This window comes from Trifolium pratense, linkage group LG7 (assembly GCF_020283565.1).
Source record: "Trifolium pratense cultivar HEN17-A07 linkage group LG7, ARS_RC_1.1, whole genome shotgun sequence".
Lineage (NCBI taxonomy): Eukaryota > Viridiplantae > Streptophyta > Magnoliopsida > Fabales > Fabaceae > Trifolium > Trifolium pratense.
Genome location: NC_060065.1, coordinates 817272 through 830353, shown reverse-complemented (window position 1 = coordinate 830353; position 13082 = coordinate 817272). Strand labels below are relative to the sequence as shown.

Below are 13082 nucleotides of genomic sequence, written 5' to 3'. Positions count from 1 at the left end.
GTAGTACGTTATAGGTCTTATGTTCAATTCTCAGTCATTATAAACAAAAAAAAAAAGTTTTATGATCGGTCAATAAACACTTACCATCCATAATAAGAATTTGTGTAATAAGCTGCAAATAAATTTTTTTTTTCAAAAAATATCTAAGTTTTACAGGTTGGTACTAGTACATATAGTTGAATCTTGTGCTTGTATTTACTAGACTTTTTTTATTTATTTGTCAAGACCTTTGCTTGACCTAACCAACAACCAAACCAACTGTGCTAGCGCGCATTTCATTTACTAGACTTTAGTTCAAATTAATTTGATAATTTGAAAAATTTCGATGAAAGTTTCATTAAAATAATTATACGTAAATTTTGTCATAAATCATTGTTAAAATGGATATTCTCTTTAAATTTTCTCTAAAATTTTATGAGGTAATGCTGTCAAAATTGAGTGATGGGTTTGGGTGAATCGGACTTCAAAAAACTTAGCCTAAATATAATTGGGCCTAAACACATACCCGCACCGAAAACAGTTTTGCTCCTTAAATATTGCCGCGTCGACATTACATTTAAGCAATAAGCATGCCTTGCACTGGAGGTGTCCATATTACATGTACGGATGAAGCATACCTTGATCAAAATTTTAAAATTGAGCAAGTAGTGTCTGACTTCATATTGTTTATAAAAATTACTCGTATTCAAACTCATATATATTTTTGGAGAACACTTTTAGTAATCGTCCCCCGAACACCTAAATGCATGTACTACGCCTATTACATGCACTTAAACACAAAATATTCTTTCTTTCTTTTTTAAGTAAAAATATATATATATATATATATATATATATATATATATATATATATATATATATTTTCTTCTTAAAAAACATAAGAATATCCCAACATAATTAAAATATGATCCAAAATCTTTCGAATCAATTTTCTAATAAATATTACAAATCATAGTATTAGTCAAATAAAAAAGCATACTACAGTAAATATCAAAGATTTAGGACACTAAACCACTAGAGTATTATAATTAGCAAACTACATACCATATTACCTCAACAAAAAATGTGTGCCTCTAGAGTATTTGCTCTATGCGCGCATTACATATATTTTTTGGGTGCCCAATAAACTTAGATTCTTTTTTTTTTTTTTTGACAAACTTAGATTCAATTGTCATTCCAATCTTTCAAAAATGTTACTACTAGAGGCACACTATAGTATTCGTCAAACAAATGTGATTTATGAAGTTTCAACAATATTAAAGAAAAGACATGTTTGAATACTAATTATTTTCCAACTGATACGAACATTTCAATTTTCAACCACTAACTTATCTTGTGTAAAATCATTGAAAGAGAGCAATCAATATAATTTAATCATAACCAAATAAAATAGGTAGGCTATAACTTGATGACTTGATCGATTCTTTTATAAAATACTGGCTATGTCAACAGTGACAACACGTGCAAGGAGTGCAGTCTAATATTTTTTTTGGCAAGTCATATTTTCGATTCAGTTGTACTATATTGTTCTTTTATTTTTGGACAAAACTTGTACTATAGTACTTATTTATTAGTAAGTGGCTCAATCAAAAGAATCAACTACTACTACTGGTCTTTTCTTTTTATTTTTAATAAAAAATAAATGCCTAAAATAATGATCTACAAGTATTAAAGAGTTTTGGTTTTAATTATTCTAAATATTATTTTTGTTGTTAATTCTTTAAATGATATCACATGTTGTTAATTCTTATTATTATTACTTTTTAGTCCTTGTAAAATTTATTAATATTGAAATTAGTATGTTTTTTACGTATAAAGTTTACAGGGACACTTAGTAAAAAATGTCCTGAATCTAAATCAAAGAATAAGTTAGTAAATATGTAGAAAATGTGATGATCTTTCATATCACTAGGGTTTCATGTATATAGACCCCCTTGTACTTGTTTTGGCGAGAAAGACTCGAAGAGAAAGTGGAGCGGGGAATCGCGCCAGAAACGGGGGAAGTACCCCATGTGGCCTATTTTTTTAGACCTTGTCATTGTCATTTTCCCATGATCAAGTCCAAACCCAGAAATTTTTTTTTCCTACCCAACAATCTTCCATCTACCCCAACATATTTTTAAAAATACCCATTTTACCCTTATAAAATATTAGTATATTTTAATATTTTTTATTTTGTCATTTTATAACTGTTCCGTAGACTGTTCAGACTCCCAAAAAAACTGTTCCGGTAATTTTTTTTCTTTTTCTATTAGTTAAAGTTACCGGAACACTCTCTACAAAAAAAAAAGTTACCGGAACACTTTAAAAAAAATGTTCCGATATGTAAAAACTATGAATGTTTACCGGAAAACTTAAATTTATGTATGTTGTTAACCGGAAAACTTATATAACTTAATAGAATAAGTTTTCCGGTTTGTTAAATTTCATTTAAGCATTGTGTCAAAAAAAAATTCATTTAAGCAAAGCTTGAGCCTTTATCCATGGCTATGCATGTCTACCATCGCTAATGTTTCATTCTCTCTCCTATTACATAACCTCCTTTTTTCACGGAAAAAATTTCTAATTCTTTTAACATAGATTGGACAATAATTTGTATTGTAAAATAAAATTGATACTTGAATTGAAATGATTCGTTTGTTCAATGGTGAAAAAAAATTCATATGGCTATAGTGATGATCAATTGGAAATTTACAATCTCAAATCAAATGACAAAACCCCATATTTGATTATGCTCTTAAGAGACAAGGAAGAACTCTCTATGGATTTGGAGGTTAAAGAAGATGAAGCACTTTTCTTCTTGTGTTATGGTTTAAATGTGTAATTTGAACAGTGATTGTTATTTATAATGTTTAATTTTGATTTTACTTGTTTACTAGATCTGTTGATTTGTAAGTTTTAACAAGATTGAAAACTAATGAAGTAAGCTTTTTCTGTGAATTGGGATTCTTGTTTATGTTTTCTTGTTTATTTTAGTATAAATTCTTTGGTTTTTGTTTACATATGGCTTATAACACTATTCATTCCATTCAAGTAATAATAAAGAATCCCAATTGCTCTATTGTTGCAAATGTAGATACAATTTACTGAACTATGAGGGCATAGTGGTTATGTTCAATATCTGTTGATTGATTAACATTCAGGGAAGTCTGAGTGGTTTTTGTTTGGTCTGATGCATTTTTATTGAATTGCAGAATCTGTGTAGATTCCAATAGTAGCATAAGCAAAGGCCTCAAGCTTTATTTAACAAACCGGAAAACTTATTCTATTAAGTTATATAAGTTTTCCGGTGATGAACAACATAAATTTAAGTTTTCCGGTAAACATTAATAGTTTTTACATACCAGAACACTTTTTTAAAGTGTTCCGGTAACTTTAACATACCGAAAAAGATAAAAACTTACCGGAACAGTTTTTTTGGAGTATGAACAGTCTACCGGAACAGTAATAAAACGACAAAATAAAAAATATTAAAATATACTAATATTTGATAAGGGTAGAAAGGGTATTTTTAAAAATATGTTGGGGTAGATGGAAGATTGTTGGGGTAGGAAAAAAAATTTCCCCAAACCCATCCTTCGAAGCTATCCATTAATGGAATATCTCGGCCTAAGACATTGGGCCCTTCTTAAATTGGGAGATATGGACCCAAATTCCTTGGATTAATTGGCGTGACCCGTATGGTAATGGTGTATTTGGTCTGACCGGCGATTCTAAGAAATCGCCCCGTACAATATACAATATTTGATTTTAGTCTTTTATTTTTATTAAGATTTTAGTCTTTTAAAACAAGGACTAAAATAAATATTACATCGATCAATTTAATATCCTGGGACTAACATAAAATATCAAAGACCAAAAACAAAAATTTATATATATAAAAACAATTGCATGTATAAAATGATATTTAAATCAATAATAAATTGCAACTATATGTCGAAATGCTTAATCAACAATTACATTTTAAACTATTGAAAATTTCGGGTATAAATAATAAATTTAGAAATGTATAGTTATAATAAACTACCAGTTTTTTATTCTTCTTTGCTAATACTCCCTCCCTCCAGTTTTTTATTACATTTTATAGTTATAATAAAGTGTTTCTTATAATAAGGACCGGAGGGAGTACTAGTTTAAGTTATCTTCAAAGAATTCATAAAATTTACATAAGCATAAAAATAGTCAATTAATAGACTTTTTATTAATGTAAAAAGAACAATAGTAGACTTTGTTTTTTTGACCAAAAGTAGTAGACTGGTTCATACATTAATCTACAATGTCAACTAGAATAGTCTACCAAAACTACATACTGTTCTAAACAAATAAAATTTTGAATGGATCTAATTACCAAATAATTGAACATGTTAAATTATGAGAGGGTTTTAAATTAGTGACATCAAACACGCCCTTATTCAATGTCAAGGTAAGGTGTACCACTTTGCTTTCTCTGCCAGAATGTCTGCGGCAAAAGTCATTTTCCTAACAACAAACTTTTAGCTTTCAAACTACTAATATTATATAGACATCTGCATCGCTAAACTCTTTGCTAAGTTCTATTGTGTACAACGTGAAGTTTCCAACTTATTAATAATTTCAATTTTCAACTTTGAATTATATATTAAATGTAAAGAATAACTACCTACGAATTATATAATCCTATGATGTTTATGTTTTTTTACTAAAAATAACATAAAAATGGAGATTGTAAACTCCGTAGTAATTGGTGTATATTTGAATATTTTTATTTCTTTCGAACAAAAAAACCGTGTTGGAAAAGAAATTGGATTCATTAAGGATTTTTTCACATTCATGCGGTAGGGGTGTTAATATTTTTCAATTTTAATTGGACGGTTTAAAAAATACTTCTACTTTTATTTTATATTTTAAAATATCAAGTTAAAATTTAAATCTCATCTAATATTTGATAGAATGACCACTAATGGTCGCGTCGACTATCGAATGCAGAATAATTTAGATGAAAGGAATCAAAATCCTCCGGAAAATATGTCAAAAAGAAATAGAAGAGAAAATTGAGAGACTTGTTTGCTTTTTGAAAAGTTTTTTATTTTTATTTTTTAGATTGCTTTTTATTTTAGCAAATTCTTTTAATATTTTCTTTGTTTCCAAATATGTTACTATTTTTATCAAATGGAGTATCAAAAATTTAAAGATGGGAATAGTCAACGTCGAAGATATGATTTCTTTTCCCATTGCCATTTTTTTAGGTAACTATATGAAAATATTGGGCCTTCAAAATTTTCAAACTCTATGTTGTATAGCTATCTGCAAAGTCACATAATCGACACAAATTCAACTCATTTATATATTTGTTTTAACCTTCTCATGTTCACGATCTAACATTCATATAGCCAAAATAAAAGGGAAACTATCTTCACATTGGAGGGAACACAAACATTTGGCCACTATAAAAGATGAATATCAAAACCATCAATTGTGCAACACTGTTACAAGAAACTAAAGCGTCCATCTCACCACTCCTTTTTAACAAAGTCCATCTTACCACTTCAAGCCATAATTGTATCATTTGAAACAAAGACATGAAATAGTATGAGACACGTAATTAAAGAAACTTGTCTTGTGTACGTACAAGGATATTAGAAGTTCTTAATTTTAATCGTTTATACACTAAATTAATTTAAAAGGGTATCTCCATTTGTGCTTCATCCAAATAAAACATGATTGACTCATTGCAATGATAATCATGGATTCGTAAAAAAACAAAGTTTGCCATTGCTTTGCTTTTCACTCCAAAAGCCAAAAAATTACACAAGTCATGATATGAAATAATCGCACGTGATCTATGCTAAGTGGGTAATAATTTGTTTTCTTTGAATGATTAAAGCGTTTTATGTGTAACTTGGAAGTATACATGTACTATAACAAGCACAGAATAGAAACTCTATTTCCTGACCAAGAAAAAAGAAACTCTATTGTAAAATAATGAGTGTTAATTATTGCTTGAGGAATTATAATATTGACTAAAATTGAATTCGTTCTGTAGAGTAGGGTTGATATGATTTTAAATTTTGATGACATAAATAAAAGAGCAAAGCCTAAGCAATAAAATTGTTTCCGTCACACCGGTTTTAAATAATCATAGTCAAATGCAAGAGTTTTTTTAGACAAATGTTACAGCTTCGAAGTGTTTGCTAACGAGTTTCTCTAATTAGTTTATAGTGTTTTTTTATATGTTATTTCAAGTAGCGTATGAACTTATAGCTTATAATTTTTTACATTTTATTTCATGTTTATCCTTATTAGTTTTATTTTTATTTTTTAAAAAATTATAATAACTACCCACTCACACTTACCAAAAGAAGAAGAAGAAAAAAAATTACACACTAATCATGTACTTTTATGTAATTTTAAACTTACAACAGCTAAATTTGCCAAACACTTTAATTTTATTCAACTAACTTTTCAGCTATAAGCTATCAGCTAACTTATAGCTTATTTTTACCAAACAAATGAAAAATGTATTACTCCCTCCGTCACATATTGTTTTGATCATATTTTTTTACTAATAAATAAAAATAAATATTAGCATATAAGATGTTTGATTCGTCTCGATGAGTATTTTAAAAATATCAAATTTTCATAATTTTAACTATAATATAATTAAAAAATATTAATCGTCAAATTTATGCATCGACATGCATAAAATAATCAACTGTGTTACTCAATTTGAGACGGAGTAATGCGCAGCCATTTATTGAATGCTGAAATTCAACTTGTATCAAGATAAATTTGTAGGTCAAATACAGCTAGTTGAAAGGATTCAATTCAATAGTCAACACCTATAACCTTGACTTTTAAACTTTAATTTAACGTGTTTATCCATAACTCTCTCATCTCACACATAGAGGGGGGTTGATGAGTTCGTCTAGTTGACAACACAACACAAATACTAGTAAAATTATGATTCATTTTCGTTTCTTTTTTTTCAAATCATTTAAGCTCTATGGTTAGTAAAATTAAACTATATGATAGCTGAAAAATTAGTAGAATAAAATTAAAGTGTACGATAAATATAATTGTTGTCAGTAGAAACCGACACGAAAGTATGTTATCATTTTAATTAAGTGAGTGATCATTTTATTTTAAATTAAAATAAAGAAATATTTAAATTAAAATAATAAAGTTAACATTAGAATAATGGTAAAAAGCTATAAGTGTTACATTGAATAACATCTTAAAAAAAACTATAACTCCGAAAGAATTTTTTTTTTCAAGCACATTTTATTTTATCAAATAATCTTATAAGCTAATCTAACTAGCTATAAGTTAGCTTATCCATGTTACCTAACATGCTCATTTGAATTTTCCTTATTTTTGAGCTTATGATAATATATTATGCAAATAAATAAATTTTTACATTAATTCTTAATTATTTACCAATAAAAATGGCATCTTTATAAAATGTTTTTTCATAAACTATCTAAAAAATTTATAATAACACATAAAAGCTTATTTATTTACGTAAAATATTTCGCATAAGCTCAAAAATAAGTCAATCAAGACGAGCCCTACTATGTAAATCAAGTACTACTTAGTTTTGAGGGGAGGTCATTTTATTTTTTGAAACAAACCGCACAATTTACTGGATTTGGGCCTTTGGGCCAAAAACTAAAAAATTATAGATGATTCGATCCAAATCCTATTATCACTTTCAGTAGCGTTTTGAGTTTGAAGAACACAAAAAAAATAAACAAATGAAGAAAATACACAAGAAAATATGTGGGTAACATCGACATACTCAAGAAAATAAACAAATGAAGTTATTACTTTTACTTATGTATTTCATATGTGAAATTTTATATTTTGTTATTTAAATTTCCAATGAAAATAAAGATTTTATACTATAATTACTCATGATAAGCCCCCCGTTAATCAAGAGTGCCGCGTATAAGTAAAGTATGATAAAAATTTGTTCTAGTCGGGTTATCCCAAACAATTTATCATAATGTGAGCTCTTATTAACCACTTAATCTCAATGTATGTGTTACTATTGTTATTGTTTAAATATTGTACTTGATGTCTCAAATGTAATATATATGATAAGAGAACCTACTAACCTACTTTTTTTCAACAAGTTGAAACCAAGCTTTCAACATAATGCTTGCCACGGTACCAAAACATTATGCTACAGATTCCAGTTTTCTCTACTTTATTTTCTCTGCTATTATATCACTCTCAAAGAGGTCACGCTTATGGTCATCCTTTGGGTCTTGATAGCTAAATTTAAACAATTTAATCCAAGAGTCTTGTACTCCAAATTCTCTCATTTTCCATATAACAAAATCATTTTCATTGGAGTAGTAAGAAAAACAAAGACAATCTGTCAACAAAGAAATCTTAGGCATAAAAAGTGGGACTTCATCAAAACCCCGCCGGGGGCGAAACTCCATGTATGTCTCCATTCCCAAATCAAGTGAGATAATCACAAATTGGTCAATAGTAAAATCCTTCGGGCGATAAGCACCTGTATGGTTGGAAAGGGAAAGCCGGTTAAGACTATTACTCAAATAGATACCAACAAAACTCTCATAAGGAGCCTTAGGAAAACTTGGAATACTTCTCCAACTATTATTATTATTATTATTATTATTATTATTATTATTATTATTATTATTATTATTATTATTATCATCATCATCGTCGCCCAAAGTGAAAACTCTAACCTTCCCAAGACGGTAGGCTACAACTTTATATTTGGCAGTTAAACCATCATAACCAAATGAGAATTTGGTAAATATGCCGGTGCCTGGAGGGCGAAAATAGACAAGTTTTTTCGACAATGACCTTGTGGTTGGGTTATAGAAACGGAGAAAAAACTCTGTATACCGATGCTTTTCCTTGAGAGGATAAAAAACTAAACAGAGCAATCCATGGCAGGAACCAACAAGCTTACAAGTGTAATTGACAAACAATTGGTAGATAGTATGATCCATGGCATCAATCGACCAACGGATTATCCATAATACTCTCTTCGGTCCTATATAAGAGAACAGTTTGACAAAAATACACAGACCAAGGAGAACTATTTTTCTAATTAAAAATTCTAAAATATCATGTTTAATTCCAAAAATAACTTTGATGTCTTAATTTATTATTGTCTCTTGAAAATAAAACTATTTTTCTAATGAAAAACCCTTTGTATAAAGACGTCAGCATGCAGATATTTATGAAGGTCTTTTTGACTAAATATTTATGAAGGTCTTAAAAATATGCCGATGTCCTTTTTTTATTGCTTGGTCATCCCACGAATTTTTATGCATAATTTGTTTTTTTTTTTCGGTTGTATTTTTACGGTAAAATTTGATTAATTTCCTTTTCAATTTTTTACTGTAATTGTGATAAATTTCTATTAATATTTTTTTTTTGGTTTATTGAAAATCAGAGTACATTGCAACATATATTTGATATATTATTGTTATATTCGTTTGACCTATGATGTTTCATCTTGTCACAATTATAAGAAGAAAAAAAATCATTTTTTAAATCATTGAAAACTTGATGAACGGATCAATCCAGACCAAATTCATTAATTTTTTAATTAACCTAAAAAGTTATTTTTTGTTTATAATAGTAAAAAAAATTACATTTCTTTCTCTAGATCAAACCCTACACATGACCTATATACGAAGCAATTATACCTTGATATAACTGTCTCCGCAGTATAAAACATGGCGTACAGGGAAACATTGCGATTTATCCAATGATACATATGCGTTGAATGAATAATTTCAAATTATATTGAAAAGAACGACAACATGTTGGACTAAATTAGTACTAATAGTTGAGCAATTGTTATAGACTTTTAACCTAGTCTTTTTTTTCTTTAGTTACAAGTAGAGAAAAAGAAAAGGAAAACAAAAGAGCACCAAGAGAGACTACTCCCCGGTGAAAACTAACCATTAGCATCTTCAAAAAGAGGCCTAGTCAAAGTTCTCGGAGGCGTTGTTGTCATAACCAAATGGTATGAGAGAGAACCACCTCCCAGTCACGAGTAATAAGCTGCCGAATACTCAAAATCTCATTAGCAAACCAGTGATGAGGAGAGACCCCACAGAGTATAAGATTAACTGCCTGAAGCGAATCAGATAAGCAATTAATCCTCCTGTAACCCTTCTCCCAACAAATTTTTAGACCATGAAGCACCGCATTATTTCAACGAATAGAATGCTGTTAATCGACAATGTACCGTAAAATCCTAATATAAATCACCGTTGTGATTTCGCAGAAGACCACCATAACCCGCGGAGTTTAAAGAACCCAACAAGCTCCCAAAAAGTGAACTCATTTCTTGCGCACCAGTTCACCCACATAGTGATAAAGAAGATCTTTCCATGTTCCATGCTTTGCTTCTTGTACCAAGTGAAATTGTCCACACCATGAGAAGAGTTGGGGAAAACATGTAAACCATAAGCTCGCCAAACACTAGCCGCGTCATTACAAGTGAATAAGCAATGCTTAATACTCTCTGGAGCTGATGTACAACTCGGACAAATGTCTGTAGCACAAACCCGTCTATGATGAAACACCGCTCAAGTTGGTATAGACATATGGATAGCTTGCCAAATAAAGAATTGGATGTTCGTCGGGAGCTCAAGCCGCCAAATCCACTGCCAGCTAGAGTGGTCTAGCAGAGGTGTAGGATTTGAGAGCCAATTATAAGCATCCTTGACTGTGTACACACCCGAAGCGAATTATCCCAAGTCCATACATCAGGGGGGATTCATCACCAAACGTGGCTGAGTCGTAGTAATAGCGTTAATAACATACTATCTTTGATTTAATAGCATTAATGTATAAGCTGTTCAAGTTCTACTCACCATCGGTCCATACATCTTAGATTTTCACCGCAGTATCTCGAATCGCTACAAAGGGCCACACACAACCTTGATATTAAAAGGGAATTGTCCCTTCAAATAAATATCTTAGAAGATTTTGACCCATAATTTACCGGAGATTGGAGAATTTCCTAAATAAATTTGTCAAAAAGAGCTACATTTTGAGTTTTAACACTTCTCACACCTAGACCCCCATATTTGCATGGTTGCGTGATTTTATTCCAAATGACAAGATGCATAACCTAGTCTAAAACACCATTAATGACAAATAATTATATATATTTTTTGTCTAATTATGTGAAATATTTGGCATGTTGATTGCTCGGATGAGAATAGAGACATTATATTATTAAATGATGTACCAAGGATCACTATCTTTAAGGTGATTGTCTTTTAGTTCTTTTTGAATTCTACCGTTCATGTTTATAAAAAAATAAATTGATTATATATTTTTTAATTTGCATAGAATAGATAAAAAAAATATATAATTTGAAACGAAAGTAATAAACTAATAATAGTAGTTTTGTACTAAAAACTAAAAAATTACGGCTTAAAAAAAAAACTAAAAAAATTACAAAAATCAAAATAAACACCTAAAAAAAATCATGAAAATAAAAGATCTGGAATTTATTTATTCAATTTATTTTTTGAAGCAATTTAAAAAAAAAAAGAAGCTTGGTACTCGTATTTCACTGATTGGTTAGGTTACCACTGACGGCCTCAATCGACGGTCTACATGAATCTATTTTGAACCCTGGTTTAGATCCAACGGCTTATAAGGCCCGTTAACGGGTGTAGCTTAACTGTAGTTAAAAATATCTCCACTATATAAGAACAATAGGGGTAGCTATTTTTCTTCGTGCTCTCACTTCAAGGTGGATTCTAGTTAATCCTCCTTTTTTTTTCTTAAATTCCCAATTTAACCCTATCCCTAGGGTTTGTTCCATTCCCAATTTCAATGGCAGAAGTTGAATACCGATGCTTTGTTGGTGGACTTGCCTGGGCCACTGACAGTGTCGCTCTCGAGAAAGCCTTTTCAACGTTTGGCGAAATCGTCGAATCGAAGGTCCGTTTGTTGCTGAGATCGGATCTGACACCAATCGGATTTGGATTTTCGCAATCTTTTGTTACTCTCTGATCTGTTTTGCGTTACTTGATCTATGTTACTATAATGATTCTGTTATTAATCGCTTCAAATTGGTACGTTCATCTTCATCTTTGATTCAAAGACGAAGATCGATCGGTTACTATTAATTTTTTTTTGATATTTTATGTGAAATTTAGCTAGATCTGATTCGGTTATGTGTTTTTCTTTGTTGTTATTGTTGTTGTTCAGGTTATTACCGATCGTGAAACTGGAAGATCGAGAGGATTTGGATTTGTCACGTTCGCGTCTGAGCAATCGATGAAAGATGCGATTGAAGGGATGAACGGTCAGGATCTTGATGGACGTAACATCACTGTGAACGAGGCTCAAAACCGTGGAAGTGGAGGCGGTGGTGGAGGAGGTGGATACCGTGGTGGCGGTGGTGGAGGTTATAGTGGTGGTGGTGGAGGTTATAGTGGAGGAGGCGGTGGAGGTTACAACCGTGGTGGAGGAGGTGGAGGTTATGGTGGTCGTCGTGAAGGAGGAGGAGGTGGATATGGTGGAGGAGGAGGTGGATATGGTGGTGGAGGTGGAGGATATGGTGGTGGCCGTCGTGAAGGAGGAGGAGGTGGTGGTGGTTATGGAGATGGTGGTTCCAGATACTCAAGAGGTGGTGGTGGTGGTGGTTCTGATGGTGGAAACTGGAGGAGTTAGTTGATTTAGTATTTTAGTTATTTAAATTGAATGATCTTGTTCTGAATTATGTGTTGTGACTTTGATTGAAATGTTCTTTGTGGTTCTAGTATCTGTTATGTTTTGTCATGTGGTTGTGGTTTTTGACCTCTGAAGTTGTGTACTGATATAAACAGTTCATCAAAGAATAGTCAGAAACAGTTTAGTTTACTATACTCTGCTTACTTACCGTTTTTGTTTTCCGTACTATACTATTTTTATCGCTTACACGAATCTTTACTCTAGCCAAGGAATTAACTATTCTAAGTAAATTAACATGATGAATTTGCTTTTTTATTTTGATATGAGAATTGACTTATCAAACACAGTTTGTTGTTTTTTACTTTGAAGTTAATAGGAATCTTTTTTTGTTACAAGGTTAATAGGAA

General features: G+C 30.6%; 1 protein-coding gene across 2 annotated transcripts; it reads left to right on the top strand.

Moving 5' to 3' along the window:
* The first annotated feature begins 11720 nt into the window (after positions 1-11720).
* On the top strand, positions 11721-12867 carry LOC123899221 (glycine-rich RNA-binding protein-like). 2 transcript variants are annotated; one of them, XM_045950295.1, is made up of 2 exons: positions 11721-11940; positions 12211-12867. In XM_045950295.1, the coding sequence occupies exons 1-2, from the start codon at positions 11833-11835 to the stop codon at positions 12673-12675; spliced, it is 573 nt and encodes a 190-aa protein (XP_045806251.1). In that variant the 5' UTR covers positions 11721-11832; the 3' UTR covers positions 12676-12867. The 2 variants fall into 2 exon arrangements, with proteins under 2 accessions (XP_045806251.1, XP_045806252.1); XM_045950296.1 differs by having other exon boundaries at positions 11939-12074.
* The last annotated feature ends 215 nt before the right edge of the window (positions 12868-13082 follow it).